The sequence below is a fragment of the Myotis yumanensis genome, unplaced genomic scaffold, assembly GCF_028538775.1.
Source record: "Myotis yumanensis isolate MYYU_CA2020_CCGP unplaced genomic scaffold, mMyoYum1.0.hap1 SCAF_9, whole genome shotgun sequence".
In the NCBI taxonomy this organism is placed as follows: domain Eukaryota; kingdom Metazoa; phylum Chordata; class Mammalia; order Chiroptera; family Vespertilionidae; genus Myotis; species Myotis yumanensis.
Window position 1 is genome coordinate 85,084,046 of NW_027223760.1, and position 27,605 is coordinate 85,111,650.

The 27,605-nt window shown below is 50.3% G+C and overlaps 2 protein-coding genes across 5 annotated transcripts in view; one reads left to right on the forward strand and one right to left on the reverse strand.

The window, feature by feature from the left end:
• Window positions 1-1,104: 1,104 nt before the first annotated feature.
• Window positions 1,105-12,264, reverse strand: UBE2D4 (ubiquitin conjugating enzyme E2 D4). Of its 2 annotated transcripts, none has more exons than XM_070424911.1 (7): window positions 12,151-12,264; window positions 10,030-10,093; window positions 6,859-6,890; window positions 6,694-6,771; window positions 4,976-5,081; window positions 4,176-4,269; window positions 1,105-1,823 (listed from the first exon to the last, which is right to left on the reverse strand). In XM_070424911.1, the coding sequence occupies exons 1-7, from the start codon at window positions 12,172-12,174 to the stop codon at window positions 1,778-1,780; spliced, it is 444 nt and encodes a 147-aa protein (XP_070281012.1). In that variant the 5' UTR covers window positions 12,175-12,264; the 3' UTR covers window positions 1,105-1,777. The 2 variants fall into 2 exon arrangements, with proteins under 2 accessions (XP_070281012.1, XP_070281013.1); XM_070424912.1 differs by lacking the exon at window positions 12,151-12,264 and adding an exon at window positions 9,787-9,922.
• A 253-nt stretch (window positions 12,265-12,517) lies between these two features.
• The window catches only part of URGCP (upregulator of cell proliferation), a 28,978-nt gene continuing 13,890 nt past the window's right edge, over window positions 12,518-27,605 (forward strand). Inside the window, exon 1 of one of the 3 annotated variants that reach the window (XM_070424917.1) lies at window positions 12,518-12,699. Coding sequence is in view for 1 of the 3 variants with exons in the window: in XM_070424915.1 (XP_070281016.1) it covers window positions 22,141-22,154 (14 nt within the window). In the remaining 2 variants the exon portion in view is untranslated. Of the gene's footprint in view, window positions 12,700-22,080; window positions 22,155-22,484; window positions 22,763-27,605 lie in introns of those variants that run through there. The other 2 variants (XM_070424915.1, XM_070424916.1) reach the window with 2 other exon arrangements.

Here is a 27,605-nt window from a genome sequence, read left to right on the forward strand (position 1 = left end):
ATCCTTGAAGTAAGATTTTTGACCTGAGAAACCCATTCTTCAGGCGTGACAGGCGGATGAGTTTCCTAGGGGGAGACACTCCAGGGGACTTTGCCAGGATTACGCTGGGTCTGGCAGGTACAGCACAACTCAGGCTGGCAGAGGGTGAACAGCAGTTTGCACTGGGATCCCAAAGGGCTGATTTCACTTTCACCACCCTGTCTCCAACAGAGACAGCAGGGGAGGGGAATTTTGACAGAATTCAGGAAATTCATCAGCTTCTGGGAGTCCTATTACACTCGAAAGTGAACCAGTCTCAACACCAGGTTGAGCTGGGATTTCCCCTCTGATCCTCTGACTTGTCTGAAACGTGAACCGGCCCCACCTTCCTGTGCTTTGTGACGCTTGCCCAAGGTGCACTGTGACCACTGTCTGATAGCCTTCCCAGGGGTCATGATGTCATTTTCCTGTCTATGAAGATTTAACACTTTGTTTAAGCAAAGACCAAAGGGGTGGCAAAGAGACAAAAATGAAAAAGGCAACCTCACCATGGTGACAGGCGGGGAACAGGCCCATAGTACCCCCAAAGTAGCCTATGGTATCAGGGTGCTGAATGGGGACCCCCCTAAAAGAAATGCACATGGCTCAGACCGCTGCCCAAGGCACCTTGGCGGTAAAGCTGTGTGACAACTGAGGACTCCTGGAGCAGGCTCACCTCCTGTGGTCACCTTTCCTCAATCCCAGCCTGCACAGGCCCCGCCTGGTCATTTGGGGGCAGAATTTCATGCTTCATCCCCTGCTCCTATTCACCCAAGTTACTTCCATGGCTGTCCTGGAGGGGACCACTTAGGAAAGACCAGGTCAGATTTGACTTTAGAGGTTTGAAACCCTTCAGATTTCCCCTCAGGAGGTTTAGTTAGAACACTCCGCCTGCCCTTCTAGCTTATCTAACCTCAAAGGTCTGAGCTCTAAGGACAACCCTTAAAATGTGTCGCCCCAGAAAACCATGAGGCGGCCAGCACTCAACAGGCTGTTCTGATTCAAGGTCCCAAAGAACCTGTTACAAGTTTCCATGTTTTATGTTTTGCCTGGAAAAAAAAAAGTAGACTCGAATGTCAGTTATCATTTAGGGGTACGCGTGAATTACATTTTATTTACATTTAAAAGTCTCTCCCTGTCCCTGTGCTCTGGTCTGTGGGTGGCACACACTGGACTTAGTGTAGGCTCCGTGGAGGGAGGGAGGGAGGTGGTGAAAAACCTCTTCCCACAGAAAGGCAAAACCCCACTCTCTCCAGGTCTTGCTTCTGAAAAGACAGTCATCTCCTGGGTGTTCCATGCTTTCTATCCCGACACTGTTTGCTGCTTCTTGGTGTGAGGGACAGTTCCCAATTCCCTGGAGCCTCCTGGGATATGGTTTATGGCAGACAGGATGTGAGGAAAGCCTGCCAGCTCTGCCCTGGACGCCCAGGTTGGCACTTAGTCCCAGAAGGTGAGGGCCAGGCTGTGTGGTGCCACAGCCAGTGATGCCACCATGAGTGAGGCAGGGTAGGGGAGGTGACAGCAAACTGTCCCCGAGTCCAGCAGTGAGTCGGGTGGAGGGACTGATTCCAGCGTAGCGAGGAGGCTGCAGATCTAACGGTGACTACTGCTTTGGCATCAGGATGGGATGGTGTCAAAGCCACGCGGCTGGAGAGGGTGGGACCATCATTCACTCGTGGAAGAGATGACACCCTATGGGAGGCTCAGCCAGGGGCTCCGCTTCTCTTGAGCAGTGTCCCCTGTGCAACCTCCAAGGCACTCACATAGCATATTTCTGTGTCCACTCTCGCGCCAGTTTGTTGTACCTGGAAGAAAAAAGCAGAAGGGCTGATGTGCTTATTCAAAATGGTCACTTCATTCAATGTCGAGGAGAGAACAGAACTAATACAGGGATGCTGCTGCTGGCAAACATCGAGGACTAGGAGTGAGTGGAACAAAGGGGCCTGGCACGAGGATATGTCATAGTGCCTGTGAACCCCGCCCGTGGGGAGTCCTGATGCTCCATAACTGCCTCTTGTGGGAGATGTGGTAAGGCATCGACCATCTCTCTTCCTCTCTCCTGTCTCACAGCACCGACGAGGAGGGTCAGGAAAGGGGCTGCCCAGTGAGACTCCAGGATGCAGGCCTTGGAGCCTGGCCACCAGAGAGGGAGTCATGCCTGCCATGCAGCAGGCCTGGTGCCCATAGAGGGCTATGTAAGCATGCGGCATGTGCGTTTATTCTCTTTAGTGTAATGAGATCGCGTGCCATGGGACTGTAAGACAGATTTGTAGTTAGAGGGCAATGAAAAAAACCACTTTTGGTATAGCTAAAGTATCTCCTAAGTGTTAAATAAATACAGTTCGTAATGTAGTCAATTAAAAATGTCTTTGCCATTCTGGAAAACTCAATGAGGGAAATAATGATCTCTATAAAGCTTTCAAGATTAATCTAAGTTGGAGAAATCACATTCCATTCTAATCTCTTCAGACAAGAGAACTGATAAACTAAGAGACTCTCTGGAGATGTTCTTTAAGAGCCAGCAATTCCCCACCCTCCTACCACCACATCATGCACTGCTCACACAGGCCAGGCTCCTGATGCCAGGGCCCCACCAGGAAGGCCCTTTCTCAGCAGACTGTCAATGCCAGAGGTTTTCCCATGGGGAGGTGAAGGCCCAGTCCTTTCCTCTATCTGCTTCCCCATCAAAGACACCCCCAGACCACAGTGCATGTGATTGTGCTGGCCTAATGGGTGGAGTTCTACGACTCTGGGTCTGGTCATCAGTGTTTAAACAGAGTTGAGGAGGCAAGGATATACAATGGGGCAAAAACTGACTCTTCAAGAAGTGATTTTGGCAAAAATGGACAGATATGCAAAAAAATGAAACTAGACCACTTTCTTACACAATATACAAAAATAAAATCAAAATAAAGACTTAAATGTTATACCAAAACTATAAAACTCCGAGAAGAAAACAAATGGGACTACATCAGTGAAGGAAACCATCAACAAAACAAAAAGGCAACCTACTGAATGAGAGAAGATATTTGCTAATGCTACATTCAAATAAGGAACTCATACAACTTAACACCAACACTAAACAATCTAAATAAAAAACGGGCAGAGTTCTTGAATAGACATCTCTCCAGAGAGGACATACAGATGGCCAATAGACATGAAAAGGTGCTCAATATCACTAATCACCAGGGAAATGCAAATTAAAACCACAATAAAATTTTGTCTCACATCTGTCAGAATGGCTACCAATAAAAATCAACAAAAACCAAGCGTTGGCGAGGATGTGGAGAAAAGGGAACCCTCACGCATTGTTGGTGGGACTGCAGATTGGCGCAGACACTATGGAAGAGCAGGGAGGTTCCTCAAAGCTATAAACGTAGAGCTGCCATACGATCCAGCAATTCCACTTCTGGGTATTAGTATTTAAAATACCAATTCAAAAGGAGATATGCATCCCTATGTTCATGGCAGCATTAGTTATAATAGCAAGATATGGAAGCAACCTAAGTATCCATCAAGAGATGACTGGATAAAGAAGGTGTGGTACGTATATAAGGAAATATTACTCATCCATAAAAAATAATGAAATCTTGCCATTTGTGACAACATGGGTGGACCTGGGGGGTATTATACTAAGCGAATAAGTCAGAGAAAGACAAATACCATATAATCTCAGTTATATGTGGAATCTACAAAAAAATAAAATGAAATAGGGCTGGCCATGAGGGTGTGTCAGTAACGCAGCGACACACTGCTGACTGCTGAGCCTCAATCAGGAGGCCTCCGCCTTACCCTGGCCTATCTGAGAAGACACTCTGTCCTATGCTATCAAGTTTAGAATGTAATCCAGCATTTTCTTGTCAGATTCTTCTGAGCCCATTCTTGGCTGACCATGACTCTGCTGACCTTAAGGACAGGCTGGGCAACAAGAGTTTAGGGTTTTGTGGCAACAGCTGATGAACTACCAAGGAGGGTGAACTGCTTTTATCTCCTCCCTTTTCTCAGAGCCAAAGGGGATGTTCATGAGAGTGTCACCCCTGCACCCTCGCACGGCCTGGGCAGGGCAGGAAGATGTCTGAGGGAACCTGGTCCGCCAGGAGGCACCAGATCAGGGTGGGTACCACTAGGGCTCCAAGGAGCCCGAAGAGGACGCGTACTTCTCTCGGTTGGCCTTGTAGGTGTGAGCTATCTCTGGCACCAGAGGGTCGTCAGGGTTGGGCTCGCAGAGCAGGGAGCAGATGGATAAGAGCACTGGGAAGAGAAGAAGAGCTGGGTCAGCCTTGAGGCTGCCTGGTCGCCTGGATCTGGTGAGCCCCCCAACTCAAGCTCTCTTCTGTCTGAATTATTCTGCTTGACACCCCGAAAGTCATGAAAGGATTTGCTTTGCTCATCTATCAGCTGAACCGAGCTGTCCCAGACACAGCTGCTCCAGGGAGGCTGCAGCTGCCACACACCTTTGGTGTGTATTCCCAGGGGCCTATTTCCTCATCAGGATATGGAACTCGGAACACTCTGGAATGGGGGGGAGGGGGGCAGCGTTCCCTCTGTGTTCACTGTGCAGCCTTTGAAAACCTGGCCCGCCAGCTGCCCGTGCTCCCACCCCCTCCCCGCAGCTGCCTGTCAGGCTCTGCTGCCTGCTCTGCCTCACACTCCCCTCTGCTCATTTCTTGGGCTCTGGGACCCTGTTTCTCTCTGGCTGATTTTTTTTACCATCCCACCCACCCACTGACAAGACACATCGTTTACATTCAGGTTCAGAAGGAATAGCTGCATTTCTGAAGCCCCCTTTAGACTGGTCTCTATAACCCCATGTAGGCAACCGAACCCTGTGGACTCGGTTGGGGTGGGAACAGCGTCTCCCAATTCCTCCCCCAGGAGCTGTGGGAAGCTGTCTGCTGTCTCTGAGCCTCAGTCTCCACCCAGGGATGCGGGGGCAGAAGGGCTACTGTGAGGCTACCTTCAGACACTGTCAGTGATGGAGACCAGTGGGACTGCAGGACGTCGAGACAGATGCTGCCGTTGCTGTGGATGTTGGGGTGGTAAATTTTGGTCGTGAAAGCCACCTGAAGAGACAAGAGATCTCAAGTGAGACAGGCAACGGGGGCGCTCTAGACAGCGTCTCTGGAAAAGGGACCGAGGGAGGCGGAAGAGGCCGCTGCTGGCTCCACAGGCCTAGATGAGCTGGGCCCCTACCCTGAACCCTGACAGGACTCGGGTGGGACAGCTGAGGGAAGTCCCCTGACCCATTCATTCTGAACATGGGGCCTGACCCACTTCCCTCAAAGCAGTGAGTGGGCTCTGAGGAGGGACAAGGGCGGCAGCCACCCTGGAAGTGTCCTAAGTAATGGGCTTAGGCACCGGTTCTTTTCACCCTCACCAGAAGATATGTTTTTATTGATTTTTAGAGAGGGAGGGGAGGGAGAAGAGGGAGAGGGAGAGAGACAGACAGACAGACATTGATGTGAGAAAGATCGACTGGTTGCCTCCCGCACACGCCCTGACCAGGGCTGGGGATCGAGCCTGCAACCAAGGTATGTGCCCTTGACCAAAATCAAGCCTGGAACCCTTCAGTCTTCGAACTGATGCTCTATCCACTGAGCCAAACCGGCTATGGCGCCAAGGTTCTAATTTTAAAATAATCAATCTACCAGTTGTACAGTCAGAAAAATAATCTAAAATGTGGACCCACATACATTGCTGTGACCGCCCCTGACCTGTGCCTGTCCTCTTGGCTCCACCGTGAGCACTCAAAATGCAATTCTTCTCCCCAGCCCCATGTGCCCACTGCTGTGGCCTCCACCCCACTGCACAACTCCTTGGGCTCCTCTGGCCTCCTCCCCAACCTGGGGCCCCTGACCTGCTCAAAATGAGCCTGCTGCCACCCACCCTGCCACTCTGTGCTTCTTGGCGCTGGCCACCAGACAGGACTGTTCCGTAAGAGGCAGGGCTCCTCTGGGTTGGGCTCTGCCCTAGGCCTTTGGCACCTGGTGAGTAATGGGCAGCCCTGCTGGGCCAGGGTGTGGAGCAGGCCCCTCCCGCCTTCTCCCTCCGGTTGGTGGTGCTGTCCTCCCTGTGAGGCCCCATGGCTGGGATGGTGTGTGTGCAGGGAGGTGACTGCCAGGCCCACTGACACTCAGGTCCTGAGCCCATAGGGCAGTGGTTCTCAACCTTCCTAATGCCGTGACCCTTTAATACAGTTCATGTTGTGGCGACCCCAAACCATAAAATTATTTTCATTGCTACTTCATAACTGTAATGTTGCTACTGTTATGAATCATAATGTAAATATCTGATATGCAGGATGTATTTAGGCGACCCCTGTGAAAGGGTCGTTCGACCGCCAAAGGGACTGCGACCCACAGGTTGAGAACCGCTGCCATAGGTTATGAGCAACATTCCTGGGCTCCCCCTCCAGAAACCAGTAGCAATCCCTCTTTCCCGCCTGTCCTGTTTTTACAGCCCAAACATCCCAGGACAGTGTCCAATGCCCCTGGGGCAGGGCTGAGGGCTCCTGGCCGAGAGTGAGAGGGACGGCAAAGAAGGGCCAGAAGCAGCTACAATCAGGCAGAGCACCGTCCCCGATGGCTCCAGGGTTTCAAGTTTGGGCTGTGATGGTGCAGCTTGCTGCACCACTGACTAGAAGGGCCCCTTCATCACACTCTGAGCCGTCCTCACCTTTGGGGGTTTGAATGGATAATCTGTGGGAAAGTGGATGTTCAGGAAGAAAATGCCTCCTTGGTAAGGACTGTCATTCTGGAAGATGAGACAAGCAGTTAGTGCGCACAGAAGCATGCGGCAAGGGAGGAAGCGCAGGGGTGGCGCTCAGCGGCAACTACCTACCGGGCCGGTGATGGTGGCCTGCCAGCAGAACCCTGCAAGACAAACAGGAGGATGTCAGAGACCCCCCCACCAAATGTCTACTCCACCCAGGGTCCCCCAGACTCCCAGGAGATCTGGCTCACAGTTAGTGGTTATCACCAGGGAGGCTCATCAGTGACCAAGACTGATAAATGGACTCCCACATGGCTGATCTGAGGGTCCAGTCCCTCTGCCAGGACCCACAGCCCCACGCGGCCCGTCTTTCGATGTGGCCAGCCCCACCCTGAGTCACACTGTCGGTGGGTCAAAGCCTCAGGTAGGCAGGGACTGTCCAACAGGCAGGAAATCGCAGAGATTACCTCCCGAGGCTGCGGACAAAGGCAGATCTTCGACAGAAATAAATTCTTTACACCAACGGTTCCCTCTCCTCTTTGCACAGAATTAAGGCTTCAGCCATTTTCCATCTTCCTTTTTATAAATCGCTTCCGCTCCCTCCTTCCCTGGGTCATTCTGAAGCCCTCTGCCAAGGGTTTCTCAGGAGCCATGCCCTTGGCTCTGGAACCTCTATGGGGCCACCCTCCATGGTGTCTCTCCCACATCGCCCTTGGCATTGCCCACGCTCTGGGGATTCGGTGACATCATGCCTGGTGCTCTCTCTGCATCTCAGTCCCAGAGAAGCTCCAGAGCACTCAGCAAGGCTGGCCTGGGGGCGGGTGGGGGGGCGGGGGGTGGCAATGACTCACCTCCAGGCTCCCAGGGCAGTGACTCATCTTTGTGGAACATCCCGACCACCAAGTGGGCTACTGAGACCACTAGAGGGATGTGTCACTCTCTATGGCAGTGGTTCTCAACCTCGGCTGCACATGAGAATCACCTGGGAATCTTTGTAAAATCCTGATTTCTGGGCCTCATCCTCCGGAAATTCTGTTTCTTTGTTATGGGGTGAGGCCACAACATGAGTAACAAAGAAACAGAATTTCCGGAGGATGAGGCCCAGAAATCAGGATTTTACAAAGATTTCCAGGTGATTCTCATGTGCAGCCGAGGTTGAGAACCACTGCTCTAGGGAATTCTGTCTTATGGCTCCAGGGTGGTGGGAATTAACCCAAAGTTTCAGACGTGCTGGGTTCCTGCCACCTGTTCAAATACCCCGCCCGCCCCTCCCCCCTCCCTTGAAAGCAGAACAGGAAATCATCAAGGCACACGGAGGGGCAGGTGCAGGGACTGAAGGGAGGTTTTCCAGACCCTATAGGAGCCAAAGGAGTCACGGCCACCCAGGACCTTTTCAACACTTCAAGGAACTGGTACAAAGAGCACACTTCACCTCTAACAAGGCTGCCTGAGCCGACCAAAGTGTCGCTTCTTTTGCTTTTGACTGGTTTCATGCCAACTCGTGCTAATTACTAGCTGTGGTTGGCAGGTGGATATACCTTTCCTAATACTGTAGAATGGAATTCCTTATTAAATGTTTTTGATAAGTAACACGAGGGACTGGGAGCCCATGGGGAGAAGTAGAGAGTGAAAGTGGTTTCTTCTGGGACCTTTGAGGGCTGAGGGGGCTGCACAGGGCTTGGGGCCGGGTGAGAAGGCCCCAAAATAGAGGAAGAGAAAGGAAACTGCAGGGACTGCTGGAAAGGGGCTGCTTGCCCACAGGGAGGCATGGAATAGCCCAAAAGCTTAGGTGTGTCCAAGGTTGTATACGCCTCAGCCGGGAGGTGCTGAGCAGGGAGGGGGACTAGGACGCCCTCCAGCAACGACGCTGCCTCCCGCACGGGTCTGCCGTGAAAGTGAGCGTGCCACCAGGGAGCTGGGCTGAGTAAGGACCAGCTCCATCTTACCAGCCTCCCTCGTGTGCATTGTTGTGACAGGTAACATGGGAAACTATGCTACGGAGACCTGGATGCTTGGAGAGAGTGCACGGGGCAGGTGCCAAGCAGGACCAGGAAACAGCGGCACCACAGCCGCCCTGTTCACCAGACTGTCACAGGCGCCTTCGCACATCCACTCTCAGTGCTGCAGCCCAGAGCACGTGCATGTGACCCACCGCCTCTCTCCTGCCAGCTTGGTGAGGTTACGCTTTCTTCTTTATTGCAGTAACATGTGTAACACATTGGTGACAAGACAGAGTTACCAGGATGGGTAGTGACGGTGGCTGCCTGGCGGTGTGGATGTATTTGACACTACTCAACGGTGTACTTAAAGGTGGTTAAGATGGTAAACGTGATGTGCATTTTCACACAATAAAAACAAAACAAAACACGTAAAATGTCATCTTAGCCACTTTAAGTGAGAAGTTCAGCGGTATTAAGTGTATCAGTGTTGCCCAGCCACCACCATTGCCCATTCTGACACATCTGTCATGATTCCAAACAGAATTCCTGCACCGTTTCTGCCTCTCTCCACTTGCATGAGCTCCCTCCACTTTTGGTCCCAGGCACTTGCCTACTCTAGGTATTTCCCCAACCGGGATCACACGTTAGCCCTTTTGTGTAAGGCCTGTGACCGTGCATGCTCTCAGGGCTCATCCGTCTTACAGCACAAGTCAAAACTCCTTTCCTCTCTGTGGCTAACCACACGCTGCTGTGTGGACACCACACTCTACTTACCCCTTCACCTGTCGCTGGGCACTTGGGCCTTCGAGTTCTGGCGGAGTCCCTGTTTTCAGTTCTTTGGTGTCTGTGCAGGACACCCCCTCTTTGACACCATCTCATAGTCATGATGAGAGTGGAGGTGAGGTGGGAGCAGAACATGTACTTGGGGGCCCATGAGCTGGGCAGCTCGGCCTCAGCCGGTCAGCTGTAGGAGCCGAGGGCTGCCTGCTGCTCCCCGGGGAGAACCAGAGTGGGGGAAAGCACAGGCCCTCCTGCCCACCCCGCCCTTGGCAGAGGCCAGGTGCCCCACGTGCAGCAGCACCACCGCTTTCATGCCCACTTCACACCAACCACCCACGTTTTCGTTGGTCAGAGGCACTTTCCAGAAGCCAATGTGCTTGCAGGTGCCCCGGAGGAGGGGTGGTGACGTCAGGCACCATCCTCATCAGCCAGGTTATGAACTCAATGCGTCTAATGAAAAAGCAGCTCACGAGCTAATGAGGGAAAACAACGAGTTTTCTTAGGAAACAGCTGGGCTAGTAAATTTCGGGGTCTTGATGGCAAGGCCCCTGTGACCTGGAGCCTGGAAGAGAATACTCACAGTCGTCTCCCACAGGTCTTGCGGACCACTGGGCAGGAGGATCCCTCTGCAGGTCACTCAATTCCTAGAACACAAGGAGCGGCTCAGAGCTGTGTGCCGGAGGCTGCTCTGCACCCACACCCCTTGGCCAGACGTGCATCCTCCCGGGGGAGGGCTTCCAGGCCTCAGGAGCAATTGGCCTGGCAATGGAAACAAGAGACCGGAAGGTCTGCTTGTGGTTGTGAAGACACCTGTCAAATGTGTGTCAGCATTTCCATTTTGTAAGTTGGGAAACTGAAATGTGAAGAGGTTAAGCTGCCTACCCAAGATCACCGAGCTGAGAGGGCAGGGCAAGGAGTTCTGTGTGAGTGTGCCTCACCCTCAAGCCTACCCTCGCTCACACGCAGGTGAAGACAGGGTTTTAGCTCTGAGCTCCAGAGTTAACGCATGGAAGCCTTCAGCCCAGAGGAAGGACAGGGCTCCTGCACTTCCATTTTGCTCCCCTCCCACCTGACCCACCATGGGGTGTGAGAGTAAGGCCACGATCACTGATGCAGCCGCCTGTGTACCTGCAGAGGAACGGGAGTCACTACAGCTAGACTCACAATCCCCTGGTTTTCCTGGCACAGCACGAGCATCAAAGCCCACGCTTTTGGACAGTGGCTCCAAAAGTGAGTTTGCATGTCCTTGCATGTGTCTTCATCTTCTCCATCCTCCCAGGTCCCAGATCTGGGCCAACCTCGGAGTTCCAGGGAGGCTCTAAAGCCCAGGAAGAAGGCACAGACCAAGGTCCAGCAGGTGGCAGGGGCACTCCCCGGGTCTGGAGAACATGTACAAAGCTCATACCCAGCTGGCGACACTCCTCCTACCTGAACAAGCCTGAAAACGAGCCCAGGCACCAAGACCCGCCTGACCCCCGCTGTCTGGGGCATGCTGACCATTCTAGTTCCCCCCACTCCCCACTCTGGCTCTCACGCCACCTGTGCCTACTCCTCCTCCCCTCAGATACTGGCCACGCAGGAGTGCTGACACCACAGCGGCCAGCAAGCACTCCACATCCGGCCACATTTCATCCCAGAGCATTGGTTGTAAACACCTCGCAGCTTCCTACAGTGCCCACATGAGCTGCCCTCGGTAAGCTTACAGCAAGTGGCAAAGCAGAAACGAACGTGGGCAAGAACTAAGGCCACAGTACAGGACGGAAGGCACCTTGGAGATGCAGTGGGGCCACTGAAACCTCCCGAACAGGTCCTCCTGCCCACGCCTACGCTCAGCAGCCCCACCACCACGGCCACGGAGAGAGGAGGGCTGTCAGGACAACCCTGGAGAGACCAGAAGGGCCGAGCGCAGGCCCGGCTCCCCGTTCCCCCAGAACGCCGCCCTTCTCTCGGGGCGTGGGAAACGTTACTGGGACCTAATGTTTCTTGAAAGACCGCGAGTCTTGTCTTTTTTTTCCTTTAATATGTTGATTTCAGGAAGGGAGAGGGAGAGAGATGGAAACATCAATGATGAGAGAGAATCATTGATTGGCTGCCTCCTGCAGGCCCCCTACTGGGGCGAGCATGTGCCCTTGGCCGGAATCGAACCCGGGACCCTAGTCCGCAGGCCGAGGCTCTATCCACTGAGCAAACCAGCCAGCGCAAGACCGCGAGTCTTGATGGAGGGAGTCCAACAGCATCGAGGAGCGTCAACTGCTCACCGGGATTTAAAGGAAGAACAATGTGATTTCAGAAAAACAAGTCCGCACGCTCCCGCGTCCCTAACAGGCGCTGGCGGTGGCGCGGGGGCAGCAGGTGCGGGCCGGCCTCGTCCGGTTCAGCCCCACGCGCCGTGCCCCACCCTCAAACTTTAAAATTAAATTTATTGATGGAGAAAGAGAGGAGCGGGAAGGAAACGTGGATTTGTCGTCCGCTGATTTGTGCGCTACTGGTTGGTACTGTACGTGCCCTGAGCGGGTCCAACCGCCATCCAGGCGTCCGGGGCGCTCGCACCAACGGCGCTACCGGCCCGGCCTGCGCGCGCCGTTCCGGCGGCGGTTCGTCTCCCTCCGGGCAGGTGTCGCCGCGCTCGGTGCCCCTCCGACCGCGTCCACTCGGGACGCTGGGGACTCGCAAGGAGCCCGAGGACCAAAGGGCTCCTTACCTTCTTGATCCGCTTCAGAGCCATCCTTGCCCCGCTGCTGGGGACCAGGCTGCTGCCGGTCCAGGGCGGCCACAGGCTGCCCGCTGCCGGCTCCGCCGCCGCGCAGCGCCGCTAGGGGAACGGCCGCCTGCGCGTGCGCGCCGCGGGGCACTGTGGGCCGCGTCCGGAGGCGCGCGCGGAGCGAGTGGCGCGGGGTCCGGAGGCCGCCGGGAGGGGGCGCTCTAGGTCAGCCGCGAGCGCGCAGCCCTGGCGCGCGGCCCCGTCCGGCTTCCGGGCGCCCTCCCGCCTGCCGCGGAGTGGCTCTTGGCCCCGCTTGGAACGTGTCCGTAAGTCTTGCCGCCCTTTCCGGTGCGGGTGGAGGTGTTCACCGCACTCTCCGCGGGACACTGCACGGCCGCGGGCGCAGCGGGCTGCGATGTGCGCTCCCAGGCCTGCGCGGCGGTTTGGACGCGGCCTCACACCGCGCACATCCTTTCCCTTTCCCGAGACCTGCAGGCACCCAGGACCGAGCGCTTGAAACTGGGTGAGGAACAATTCGGGTGCCACAAAGTAAGTTTAATGGGTTGCAATCAGCAGAAAAACAATACAATAGAATACAAAGTATCAGTGCGTCTCACTTTGTAAGGACTGTGGAGATTTTGTTGTGCGCGTATAGATATTTACCCTCCAAACGGAGACACCTTTGAGACAGCCGAGGTGCAGTATGAGGACAGAGGTGTCATCCGAGCCTGTCTCTGGCCAAGCAGGACACGTGGACACTGCGTGTGCGCACTCGGAACATAAAATGCATCACAGAATTCCCATGGCCCCCAGACAAGCCGCTGGCGTCCATTCTCCTTCCTCTCTGCACAACTTCATGAACTGCCTCTCAAATGTGAGTCTTATCTGACGCGTCCTTGCCTGACACGCTGCGAGGATGCCCTGTGTTCTACGAGGATCACATGCACCCACTGTCACCAGCCCCTCAGAACCAGTACCGTCCGCCTGGCTTCCTGCCAGCGGTTCCACCCCTGCCCGGTCGCATTCCTTCACCCCCGGCGCCCCGGCTGCAAATCCCTCTTTCCTTCCCCCAAAGCAGAGCCATCACTCACTTGCAAAGCCTGGGTAAGCGCCTCCCCGCCCCCAATGGCTCCTTGTTTCCGTGCAACACAAGTTCCTGTTGGTCATCCGTGGCCACTTGGTTTACCTGGCTGTGCCCTCATAGAACAAATGACCCTAAATTTTTATAAATGTTTATTTATTCCTTTAAGACTATAAATCTGAATTACAATGATGGTTATCTCTGGGTGGAGACTTTACTTAAGATGTTAACTTCCAAAATTTCCTCAGAGAATTTGCATCACTTGTTTAATCAGAAAAAGGAAAACAAATTTGTGTTGAATAGCAAATGAAAATTTCATTTCTATTTCCTGTTGGTAGTTTAATGCATAGCTTTCTAAACTTTTTACATAAAGTTTTATGCATAGTTTTTTTAAATTTGAAAGTAGTTTTAAATGTACAGAAGTGTTGAAAATATTTTTAAAAATTAAAAAATGGATAAATTGGATTTAATAAAAATGTAAAAGTTTTGTTCTTTAAACAGCACCATCAAGGAAGCAAAAAGACACCCCACAGAATGGGAGCAAGTATTTGCAATTTGATAAGGGTTCAGTATCCAGAATACATAAAGTAACTCTTATAATGTAATAAAAATAAGACAAACTATTAAAAAGTGGGCAAATTATTTGAATAGGAATTTCTTTAAAGAAGATATAGAAAATGGCCATTAGGCACATAACACAAAAAAGGTCAACATCCTTAGTTATTAGGGAAATGCAAATCAAAGCCACAGTGAAATACCATTTCATATCCTAATATGCCTCTAATCCAAAGGACTGACTGACAATTTGGGGAGGATGTGGAGACACTGGAACCCTCACGCTCTCGCTGGTGGGAATGTAAAATGGTGCGGCCACTTTGGAAAACAGTGTGGCAGCTCCTTAAAAAGCTGAACACAATTATATGACCTAGCAATTCCATTCTTAGGTCTATACCCAAGAGAAATTAAAACATGTCCATACAGAAACTTAAACACATCTACTTATATAAAAACCCTGGGTGTAACATCACAGCCAGAAGCACGACCAACCGGAAGGAAGTCAGTTCTGCAGGGGTCTTGGAAATGGCTGTGCCCTCCCCAAGCTGTCCCTGCCCCCCACCCCCAGGGCGAGGTTTCAGGCAGGAACCCGCCCTCCCAGCCGAGTGTGGAAGTACTGAGTCCGGCCTTCAAACCAGACCCTGACAGTAGGGAGGAGGTAGCCCCATTCCTCACAGAATCTGCTGTTGGATAGCTTGCTGTCAGTGGCCTGCCAGCCAGGAACCCCATTCACCTGCACCCCGGACCCTGACAGGAGGGAGGAGGGAGCCCCATTCCTCACAGAATCCACAGGTGGCCAGCTTGCTGTCAGGGGCCTGCCAGCTAGGAATCTTATTCACCTGCATATCTGTATAAAGTTGTTTTTTTTTTTTTTTTTTAACATTTTTTTAATTGATTTTTTACAGAGAGGAAGGGAGAGGGGTAGGGAGTCAGAAACATCAGTGAGGGAGAAACATTGATCAGCTGCCTCCTGCACACCCCCCACTGGGGATGTGCCTGCAACCAAGGTACGTGCCCTTGACTGGAATCGAACCTGGGACCCTTTAGTCCGCAGTCCAACACTCTATCCACTGAGCCAAACCGGTCAGGGCAGTATAAAGTTTTAATACATTATATTAGAGGTCGTGGTAGTACTGTTTTACCCACAGCGTCTACAGGAATTGCTGCAAATTTACTTCTCGGTGGAAGCATCTTTCATTCCTAATATAAATTACCAATTCCATTAAATGAAACTTCAATTTCTAGACTCAATATAAAGAGTGAAGTTGCTGAAACTATTAAAAAGGCCCAACTTCTCATTATTGATGAATGCACCATGGCATCCAGTCATGCTATAAACGCCATAGATAGATTACTAAGAGAAATTATGAGTCTGAATGTTGTATTTGGTGGGAAAGTTCTCCTTCTTGGAGGGGATTTTCCACAATGCCTCAGTATTGTAACACATGCTATGCGATCGGCCATAGTACAAACAAGTTTAAAGTACTGCAATGTTTGGGGATGTTTCAGAATGTTGTTTCTTACAACAAATATGAGATCAGAGGATTCTGCTTATAGTGGATGGTTAGTAAAACTTGGAGATGGCAAACTTGATAGCAGTTTTCATTTAGGAATGGATATTATTGAAATCCCCTGTGAAATGATTTGTAATGGATCTATTATTGAAGCTACCTTTGGAAATACTATATCTATAGATAATATTAAAAATATATCTAAACGTGCAATTCTTTGTCCAAAAAATGAGCATGTTCAAAAATTAAATGAAGAAATTTTGGATATACTCGATGGAGATTTTCACACCTATTTGAGTGATGATTCCATTGATTCCACAGATGATGCTGAAAAGGAAGATTTTCCCATTGAATTTCTTAATAGTATTACTCCTTCGGGAATGCCATGTCATAAATTAAAATGGAAAGTGGGTGCAATCATCATGCTATTGAGAAATCTCAATAGTAAATGGGGTCTTTGTAATGGTACCAGATTTATTATCAAAAGATTCCGACCTAACATTATCGAAGCTGAAGTATTAACAATATCTGCAGAGGGAGAGGTTGTTCTGATTCCAAGAATTAATTTGTCCCCATCTGACACTGGCCTTCCATTTAAATTGATTCGATGACGGTTTCCCATGATGCCAGCATTTGTGATGACTATTAATAAATCACAAGGACAAACTCTAGACAGAGTAGGCATATTCCTACCTGAACCCGTTTTCGCACATGGTCAGTTATATGTTGCTTTCTCTCGAGTTTGAAGAGCATGTGACGTTAAAGTTAAAGTTCTAAATAGTTCATCACAAGGGAAATTAGTCAAGCACTCTGAAAGTGTTCTCACTCTTAATGTGGTGTACAGGGAGATATTAGAATAAGTTTAATCACTTTATCAGTCATTGTTTGCATCACTGTTGTTTTTATATGTTTTTGTTGTTTTCGTATCATGTTTTTGTCGTTTTTACATCATGTCTCTTGTTGTTATATCCTTTTGTTACTGTTTATTTATTAATAAATTTATATATTATTTTCATATACATTTTACTAATTTCCTTTCATCTCTCACACTTCTATTATAGAGAAAGGGCAAATAGCAATATTAAAATATCTCTGCTAATTAATTCCCTTTTAATGTGCATGAATTTCATGCACCGGGCTACTAGTGTGTTTATAAGCTGCATTATGCATTCTAACCAAAAGGTCAAAGCAACCCAAATGTTGACTTGATAAACAAAAATGTGATATATCCACCTAATGGAAATTTTTGGCAATAAGAAAGACTGAAGTACCAATATATGCTACAACATGGATATATTAGATTCTTGGGGCTGTCATAACAAAGTACCACAAACCGGGTGGCTTAACAGAAATTTATTGTCTCACACAGTTTGGGGGCTAGAAGTCTGAAACCAGGTTATTGACAGGGCTGGTTCCTTCTTGGGGCTGCGAGGTAGAACATTTCCAGGCCTCTCTTAGCTCCTGGCGGCCCAGGCAGTCCTTGGCTTGTGGATGGTGTCCTGCCTGTGTCTTGATGTCTTCTTCATGTCTGTCTCTGTGTCCAAATGCCCTCCTTTTCATAAGGACTCAATCATATTGGGTTAGGGCACCCCCCTGACCTGATCTATTTGCAAGACCCAATTTTCAAATAAATTCACATTCACAGGTACCGGGGGTTAAGATTCCAAAATATTCTTTTGGAGACACAATTCAATATATAACAATGGATGAACCTTGAAAACATAACCCTAAATGAAAGAAGCCAGTCATAAAAGACCAAATATTGTATGATTCCATTTATATGAAATATTCAGAATAGGCAACTGTATAAAGACTGTAGTTTAGCCGAAACCGGTTTGGCTCAGTGGATAGAGCGTCGGCCTGCGGACTGAAAGGTCCCAGGTTCGATTCCGGTCAAGGGCATGTACCTGGGTTGCGGGCACATCCCCAATAGGAGATGTGCAGGAGGCAGCTGATCGATGTTTCTCTCTCATCGATGTTTCTAGCTTTCTATCTCTCTCCCTTCCTCTCTGTAAAAAATCAATAAAATATATTTAAAAAAAAAAAAAAAAAGACTGTAGTTTAGTGGTCACCTAGGGCTGAGGGAATGAGGGAATAGGCAGTGGTTGCTAATTGGAAAATTATATGTCTGTAAAGCTGTTTAAAATGTAACAACAATAACACACAGAATTCTTGTATGCCCTTTACCCAGTTCCCCCTAACATTAGCATATTATATAACTGTAATACAATTATTCAGAAAATTAACATCTGTATAATACTATGAACTATTTACAGACTTTATTCAAATTTCACTAATTGTCTAACTAAGGTCCTTTTTCTGGATCAGGAGCCGACTTAGGATCCCGTGATGCATTTGTTCATCTTGTCCCTCTAGCTTCCTGCCATCTTAGGCAGCTCTTTAGTTATTTCTTTGTCTTTGATGACCTTGACACTTTTGAAGAGTATTGGAGAGTTATTTTGTGGACTGTCCCTCAGTTTGGGTTTTCTGATTGATGAGTCAGTCTATGCATTTACAGAAGATTGTCTCAGAGGTGACCTTGTGCCCTTCACAGGGCCTTGCATCAGAGGGTAGTGACATTGGTAAGTATGACTGGTTAAGTCTGAGCACTTCTTGACATTTTTCAGATTTCTCCATTGTGAATATTTTTTAAAAATTCATTTTAAAAAAGTAACTGTGTGGAGAAACTTAAAATTTTTCTAAGAAGGTAGATCTAGTCTATGCAAAGCTGCAAATCACTGGCGACTCCAGAGTCCAACACAGTCCTACCAGCAGGTTCTCCAGTACAACCGTCCAGGCCAGAAGTCAGACTCCTGGTGCTTCCTGCTCCGCCATCCCCCCCGCAGTCCCGTAGCTCTCTCTCTATTGCTCAGTTCCACTGGTGAGTGCTTCATGGAAGATTTTTGCGTCTGTGTTTGTCGGAGAGATTAATCTGCAGTTCGGATGGTCTTTGTGTGGTTTTGGTTTTCAGGGTAATGCTGTCCTCATAAAATGGGTTGGGAAGCCTCTCCTCTGCTTTTTTGGGAAGATAATGTTAGAATTGGTTCTTCTTTAAATGTTTGGTAGAAGTACCAGTGAAGCCATCTGACCCACAGTTTTCTGTTTTGGCAGGTTTTTTAAAAATTTGTATTACTAAGTCAGTGTCTTTACTTATTATAAATCTATTCAGATTTTCCATTTCTTCATTATTTCAGTTAGGGTTGATTGTGTTTCCAGGAAACCTTTTTTTTTTCAGTTAGTTATCGAAGTTGTTGCATAACTGTTCATATTACTCTATTACAGTTTTTTTTATTTCTGTAAATCATTAGTAATGTCCCCACTTTCATTTCTGGTTTTAGTAATTTGAGTCCTTTTTTCTTTTTCTTTTTAATTTTATTTATTGATAGTAGCAATAGGAAGAGAGAGAGAGAGAGAGAGAGAGAGAACTTGATTTGTTCTTCCACTTATTTATGCACTCATTAGTTGCTTCTTGTACGTGTGCCCTGACCGGAAATCAAACCTGCAACCTTGGCTTATAGGGACGATGCTGTAACCAACTGAGCTACCCGGCCAGGGCTCGCTCCTTTTTTCTTAGGGAGTTTAGCAAGATTTGTTAATTTTGTTGATATTTTAAAAGAACAAACTATTATTTTAATTGATTTTTCTCTATTGTTTTTCTAGTCTCTATTTTTTGTTTGCTCTAATGTGTAATATTTCCTTCCTTTTATTTACTTTGGATTTGGTTTGCTCTTAATGTTTTTGTTCCTTATGGCATAGAGTTAAGTTGTTGATTTGACATCTTTTTTTTTTTAATCCTCACACAAGGAAATCTTTTTTTTTATTTGAGAGAGAGAGAGAGGAAGGGAGAGAGGGGGGGGGAAAGTCAGTGTGAGAGAGAAACATTAATCGGCAACATACCCTGACCAAGGATCAAACCTGCAACCCAGGTATGTGCCCTGACCAGGAATCAAACCCACAACCTTTTGTTGTACGGATGAAGCTCCAACTGAGCCATTCAGTCAGTGCTGTTTGTTTTTGTTTTTTATATCCCACATATGAGTGAAATAACATGGTTCTCATCCTTTCTGTCTGACTTATTTCACTTAGCTTGATACTCAAGATTTATCCATGTTGTCACAAATGGCAGTATTCCATCTTTTTCATGACTAGGTGGTACATTCCCTTGTACCATATCTTCATCCAGTCATCAGTTGAAGGACACTTAGGTCCTCTCCATGTCCTGGCTATTGTGAATAATGCTGCAGTGAATGTAGGGGTGCATGTATCTTTATAAATGTCTTCAAATTTTTGGGTAGATCCCCAGAAAAGGAATTGCTGGGTAGCTCTCTTCTTCATATTAGTATAGCTTTCTTTTGGTTAATATTTGCATGGGATATCTTTTTCCATTCTTTTACTGTCTACCTTTTTCTATCATTAGATCTAAAGTGAGTTTCTTTAGAGTGTAGACTGTATATATTCAAATAGTTTTTATTTTTTTTAAATATTTTTTTATTGATTTCAGAGAGGAAGAGAGAGGGAGATATAGAAACAGCAATGATGAGAGAATCATTGATTGGCTGTCTGCTGCACACCCCCCACTGGGGATCAAACCTACAACTTGGGCATGTGCCCTTGACTGGAATCAAACCCGGGACTCTTCAGTCCACAGGCCGACGCTGCATCCATTGAGCCGAGTCAGCTGGGGCTCGAATCATTTTCTAAAAATCCATTCTGCCAATCTCTGCCATTTGATTAGATAGTTTAATCCATTTACATTGAAATAATTACTGATGAGAAGGAATTACTGCCATTTTGCTGGGGTTTTTTTGTTTGTTTTTAAATATATTTTATTGATTTTTTACAGAGAGGAAGGGAGAGGGATAGAGAGCTAGAAACATTGATGAGAGAGAAACATTGACCAGCTGCCTCCTGCACACCCCGGACTGGGGATGTGCCCGCAACCAAGGTACATGCCCTTGACTGGAATCGAACCTGGGACCCTTCAGTCCGCAGGCCGATGCTCTATCCACTGAGCCAAACCAGTCAGAGCCATTTTGCTGTTTTTTAAAAATATTCTTCCAGCCCTGCTGATGTGACTCAGTGGTTGAATGTCGACCTATGAACCAGGAGGTTATGGTTTGATTCCTGATCAGGGTACATGCCGGGTTGTGGGCTGGATCCCTATTGTAGGGGTGTGCAGGAGGCAGCCGATCAATGATTCTCTCTCATCATTGATGTTTCTCTCCCTCTCCCTCACTCTCTGAAATCAATTAAGGAAAAAAAAGTTCTTCCACCTACAACCAGAACCAAAGTCCCTCCCTCCCCCCTAAGCTCGCCTTTCCTACTGGGAACCAAAGAAGCTGGACTTAATGGGAACTCCTCCACCACCACCCTTTCAGAGCCGAGGGTCTGCTGCCCAGGAAGGCCCTGTGCTGACCCCTCACCACAACATCAATGGTCAGCCCTCCCATTCCTGTTCCCCACCCCGTTTTTCAGCCCCCATATCCCCTTGAACTAGAGACAGCAGAGCAGACAGGACCTCTGGACCAGGGCCACTAGGACCCTGGGGAAGGATGGGCAATAGCAAGTAAAAAGGCCACCAACCCCCCCTGTCCTTGTGAAGATGGCTCTTCCTTGCCTGCGTGTTTGCTTGGTTCCACTCTGTTCAAAGTCCCTACAAAATGAGTGCGGTAGTTCCTGGTTGTGTTCTCCATGTTTCTGTGGAGAGAGAGCTTGGGACTTGCTCGTCTGCCATTGGGGGGAAGACTGGTTTTTAGCCTCTGAAATGGGCGACGATCAGCAAACCTGTGGAATTGATAGAGTTTTGGGAAAGTGGCCCTGTCATCCATGTTGGTGACTTTGCTGGGGCACAGCATGTATGTGTGTATGTGGCCTGTATGTGCGTATGTGGTATGCGGTATGCATGTGTATGTGTCATGTGTGTGTCATGTATGTGTGTGTGGTATGTGTGTATGTGGCATGCATGTGTATGTGCGTATGTGGTATGCGGTATGTATGTGTATGTGTCATGTGTGTGTCATGTATGTGTGTATGTGGTATGTATGTGTGTATGTGGTATGTGCGTGGTGTGTGTGATATGCACGTGTGTGGTGTGTACGTGTGTGGTGTGTGGCATGTATGTGTGTGGCATTTATGTGTGTATGTGGCATGTATGTGTGTGCGTGGTCTGTATGTGTGTGTGGTATCCACACGTGGTGTACGTGTACTGGTACTTAGGTTTGTGTGTGTACAGAGACATGGTATCTGAAAAGACTTAAAATCCTGGTACCATCTGACCTGGACATTCAGCCCCTGGAAGCTTGGCCTGAGGCGATGACCCCAGACCAGCGTGGGAAGTTGGGCGGCACCGACAGGCCTTTGGCAGGAGCACCCGCAGCAGATGTGCCGCCAGGGCCGGTGCGCACAGGACGGCCCAGCGGCGGCGAAATGCCTCCCGCCCATCAGCTCACGTCCAGAAACAACTTAATTTCCGTGAGCTCACACTAATTATTAAAGATGTATCTTAAAGCCAGCGGCAGTCTTTGAAGAAATTACCCGACCTCCCTCACTCCAGCGGTTGCCCCTCCCCAGAACCTTCCTAACCCCGTCCCCGAGGGTTCGCATCCCCGCCCCCTGCCCCCCAACACCCCCCTCCGCCCCCCAACACCCCCCTCGGCCCCCCAACACCCCCCTCGGCCCCCCGCCCGCTCCGCCCCCTCGGGCCCCCGCGCGCCTCCCGCGCCCCCGCCCTCCCAGCTCCGCCGCCCGGAGCGCCCCGCGGGCAGCCGGTGGCCGCGCGAGGCCCCTCCCCGAGCCGCGCGGAGGAAGCGGAGGCGGCGGCGGCGCGGAGACCTCGCCGCGCTCATGGCGTCACCGGGGTGAGTGCGGCGCTCGGGCCGGGCCGGCGGGGCCGCGCCGGGCGGGGGTGGGCGCGGCGGGGGGCGGCCTCCCTCCCCCCGGCCCCCCGCGCGGGCTCCGCGGACCCCGCGACCTTGGGCCGACGCGGCGGCCGGGCCGGGCGAGGGGGAGGGGAGCGCCCGGGGCTGTCGCTTCGGTTGGTTCGTTCGCCGGCGGCGGGGAAGCGGCCCGGACGCCCCGAGGGGCAGCGCAAGGGCGGGGACCCCGCGCGCCGGCCCCGCCTGGCCCCCGGGAGTGCGGGGTGCGGGGTGCGGGGTGCGCCGCGGGCCTGTGGGGCGGCGGCCCCGGGTCTGACCTTCCCTATCTTCTGCCGGCTCCGTATTAAATGTTCTTTTCTCGAGGAAACGATGGTGTCGGACAGAGTTTGCCATTTTTAAGAAATCCTACTTGGAAAATGAGACCTCCTGCGTGCGTTAGGGTTACTGTGTGTTTGGGGAATGTGGTGGGGAGCCCGGAATGCCCGTCCGGCTCCCCGGCTCCGGCGGAGGAAGACGCGACTCAAGGTCATGGCTGGAGCTGGTGGAGTCGTCATTTGACTGTTGTCCACCCTCCCGCGGGCGCAGACCTGGTGCGTGTGATACGGATCAAGTTGTGCATCTTCCGCCTCTCGGGCCTGCGGGTGCGGGCCTGCCCTGCGGGTGGAGGTGGTGGGCCAGGCCCGGGGCGGGGGATGAGCGGTGGGGGGAGCTGGCTTCCCTCCCCCCCAACAGTGACAGGCTCTGACCAGCTGTCACGGCACTTCCCGCCTTACCTGCTGCCTCTCGGCTTGGGGAGCAGTGGTCAGTACTTTGAGCTCATAAATGGATAAACAAGGGCCCATCCCTCCGAAGGCCGCGCTGATTCACCAGGGGGTCAAGGTCCCCAGCGGCCGGCCCTCAGGGCGGGGCAGCCTGCAGGTGGCCGAGCCTGGGTGGGGAAGCCTTGAGGCCTTAAGAAAGGGATGGTGCCTCTGGCATCCAGGCCCTCTACCTGGCAGGCGTGGTCAGAAGGGGACTCCGTGCCAGGCTGGGGTGCCCTTCTCTGAGGCAGGGGGCCCTGCACCGTGTCCCTGGAGAAGGTGGCATCAGTGCAGACTTGATGTTTGCAGTTCCAGCTGCTTGTGAATGACCCCGCAGGTCTGAAGTTGGTGCAAATCTCTAAGTCCCCACTGCAAAGCTAGGGTCACAAAACCTTAGTGCACGCTATGCTGTTTCATAAAGAACTATGCCTTTATGCTGTGTACAGATCTGGGGGCAGTCCACACATCCAGAGGTGTCTGTTCTACAGGCTTCGCTGACAGAGTTCAGCCTGGGAGGCCTGGCTTCCTCAGATCCTCTGGCCTGTCTCAGCCTGCTGACCAGCGGGCGCTTGTCTCCTGAACTCGGTGCTATGGGAACAGTGCAGGATTCAGGGCACGGATGGGAAGGGCAGTGTGATTTCTGCTGGGTTGTTCATGGAGGAGCTGTCAAGCCCCTTCTCGGTGCTTTACACGTATTAAGTTACCGAATCTTCACCACAAACCCTATCAATAAATCCTGTTTTTATCTCCATTATACAAGTTAGGAACCCGAGGCCTAGCTAAGCAGTTTAAGTTAAAAATTGGTGTAGAACAACCACATTAAGGAAGGTTGGTTTACATTTGGTTAATGAAGCACAAACAAAAATGTCGGATTCTGTATTTTGTTCTGACCACAGAGTATTCTGCATGAAGCTGAAGTGAGGATGTAGTCTCGCTCTTTGTTGGTGTACGAAGCTGCATTAGAAAAGCGGTTGTCCCTTCGGTTATGGTTTTACAAAAGTTGGCTATTTCCTTTAAAGAAGGATTCCAACCGAGGTTGTGCTTTCTGAGATCCACCTTGCCCGTCCGTGAGGATGGCCCTTCCTGTTGTAGTTCAGATGTGGTGGTTCTGAAGATTGTCTACATTAAAGCCTTTTTTTGGTTTGTTTTCCCCCCATTGATTTTTAGAGAGAGTTGGGGAGGAGGGGAGAGAAGGAGAGAGAAACATCATGTGAGAGAGACACAGCGATTGGTTGCCTCCCACACACACCGGACTGGCCACAGTCGGACACCTGCAACCTAGGTACGTGCCCTTGACCGGGGAATGGAACCCAGAGCCTTCGCAGTGGGGACTGATAACTCTAGCCCGGACCAGCGACACAGCTACATTGTAGCTTTTCATAAAATTGTTAGTTGCCTTATTTTACTTTTTAAAATATGTTTTTATTGATTTTTTTATAGAGACAGGAAGGGAGAGTGATAGAAAGAAACATTGATGAGAGAGAAACATAATCGATTGGCTGCCTCCTGCACGCCCCCCACAGGGGATGGAGCCTGCAACCCAGGATGTGCCCCGACCAGGAATGGAACCAGCAGCCTTTTGGTTCCTGGGTTAATGCTTAACTGCTGAGCTACACTGGCCGGGCTAGTTGCCTTATTTTTAAAAGTAAGTAATACATGTGCCTGGAACACATTTCAAAATGTATGAAAGGGAATTAGATGAAAATTCAGGGCCCCCTGCACCTGTTCCTTGCTGAGACTTGGTCTAAGCCAGACATGGGTTACGGAGGTGTCCTTGCCTCTTTCTCATGGATTTACAGATGTTTGTACTTGGAGAAAGCGAGCTCTTTGTCATTTGTGTCACAAATACTTTTGTCCATCTGTCATTTGCCTTTTGAGTTTACCATACTCTGAGGTTTTAAGTCTTTAATCTTTTCTTTCAGTGTATTTTTTGTTTCATTTGCTAATTTGACTCTTAGACTCATTTGGTATTGACTCTGGTGAAAGCAGCTTTAGGGGTTCCCTTTACTTTCCCAGGCAGTTGTGAGTGAGTAACAGCAGGCGCTGCGCTGTGGCCAGACCCTCCATTTGCCAGACTCGCCGCAGACCAGCTCTGCAGCCTCCAGAGCCTGTGTCTCGTGTCACTCGCTGCAGGTTTTGTCCTCCTTCCTTACTGTTCTTTCTCAGAATTTCCCCGATTAGTATTGTACAACTCTTTCCCCATAGGATTGGCATATCTGTTTTTGAACCTAAATTCACTGATAGGCTTTTTGAGGGAGAATTGACTCTATTATTTTATTGTTGTTGTTAATCTTCACCCGATGGTATTTTTCCATTGAGTTTTTTAAAAATATATTTTTATTGATTTCAGAGAGGAAGGGAGAGGGAGAGAGAGACAGAAACAGCAAAGATGAGAATCATTGATTGGCTGCCTCTTGCATGCCCCCTACCGGGGATCGAGCCCACAATCCCAGCATATGCCCCCTGACTGGAATTGCACCTGGGACCCTCTAGTCCACAGGCCGAGGCTCTATCCACTGAGCAAAACCAGCTAAGGCAGCGGTTCTCAACCTGTGGGTCACGACCATCGGAAAACACATATAGCATATCAGATATTTACATTATGATTCATAACAGCAGCAAAATTAGTTATGAAGTAGCAACGAAAATAATTTTATGGTTGGGGGTCACCACAACATGAGGAACTGTATTAAAGTGTCATGGCGTTAGGAAGGTTGAGAACCACTGAGCTAGGGCTTTCCATTGATTTTTAGAGAGAATGGAAGAGAGAGGGAAAGACAGAGAGAAACATTGATGTGAGAGAAACACATCGATTGGTTGCCTCCTGCACGAGCCCTGACCAGGGCCCCGGCCCAGGAAGGAGCCTGCAACCAAGGTACGTGCCCTTGACCAGAATCGAACCTGGGACCCTTTGGTTCACAGGTCAACACTCTATCCACTGAGCCAAACCGGCTAGAGCTGGGGAAGAATTTACTTTAAGCCTTCCTTTCCCCAAACAGCTGGGCTTTTCATTTGTTCAAGTCTTATGTTCTTTCGTATTTAGAGTCTTTTCATATGCGTGTTGCACATTTATAAGGCAGATTCCTGTTCCCCTGGTTGATACTATAAGTGGGAGTTTCCCCTCCATAGAGGGAAGGCAGCTGGGTGTCCCCAGCCCCCTGTTCTCTTTCTATGCAGTTGCGCTGCAGTTGCCCTCGGGTTTCCCAGGTCTCTCAGCATCGGGGCTATTTTCTGTTGTCATGGGCACATCAGCAAGTTCATCCTGCCTTCCTTGTGGGTAGTGTCTCTCCAGGGAAGGAGCGGCAGTGGTCTGGCCCGTGCATGATGGAGGGCTAACTTCCCTGGCCAGCAAGCCCTTTCCAGCCCTGTTGTCTGTGCAGCATCCGCGGGCGGGGGGGGCGGGGGGGGGCCCTGTGTCCCAGGCTGGCACCTAGCACCAACCTGCTCGTGACCCCCTCCACCCTTTTCACCAAACCCTTCCACCTGAGCTAGGCAGCCCTGTTGAGCCTGAACATGAGAGGTTTCCTGTGGTCTCTCTCCCACGCTCTGGCCAGTCTGTTGACATCCTCACAGAGACTTGGAACCCAACCCTGCAGGGTCACCTCCGGTGCTGCCACCCAGGTCTGATCTTCATCTCGTCTTTGTCAACATAAGACAGGTGTGTCGCTGGTACTCTGTGTCCTCAGAATCAAAGCCAGTCTGTTCTTAGGGCCTAGAAGCTCCATCCCATCTGACCTCACCTGCCGCCTCCCCGCTGCTCACTCTGTACCGGCCTCACTGGGGCCCTGGGTGCCACCGGGCGTCTCCCTCTGCCTCTGCCGGGTCCACTACCCCTGGGAGAGCTGCATGGTGATGTCCTCACCTCCTGCCAAGCCTGCCGGACACAGGCCACTTGGGAGGCCCGCCCTGAGTGCCCTGTAGCTACAGCAGCATGTCCACCCGTTCACCACCCTGAACATCTTCCTGGGTGTCCTCTACTCAACACCCGTCATTGTTCATTGTCAGTCTCCCCCACTTCGTTGAGTGGAAGCTAAGAGCAGGGATGTTTGTGCCCTTCACTTAATCATCCCAGACTTTTATAAAAGTTCCTAGCCCTAGCCGGTTTGGATCGGTGGATAGAGCGTCGGTCTGCAGACTGAAAGGTCCCGGGTTCAATTCCGGTCAAGAGCACATGCAGGCTCCATCCCCAGTAGGGGGCGTGCAAGAGGCAGCCCATCAATGACTCATCATCATTGATCTCTCTCTCTCTCTCTCTCTCTCTCTCTCTCTCCCTCTCTGAAATCAATGAAAATATATTTTAAAAAAATTCTAGCAGCAGATGACTATGGGGATAAGTCCAAGAGAACATTGACTGCCTCCTGAAAACCCGCATCATGTCCGTCAGGCTCTCTGGACCCTGACGCTAACCTTATGAGGTGTGCAGGGCCGTGATCACATGTGTATTCTGTAGAGCAGCGGCCGACAACGGGTGGCCCCGGGCCACTGTGGTCCGTGAGATACGGAGGTTGGCGACCGCTGCTGTAGGGTGTGATGAGTGTTGATAACCCTTTCCAACCCTGCCCTAGTGTAAGTTCCTGCAGAATCAGGGCTGCCATGTCCTCTCCTCGGGCAAACCTGCGCAGCATGAGCTCGG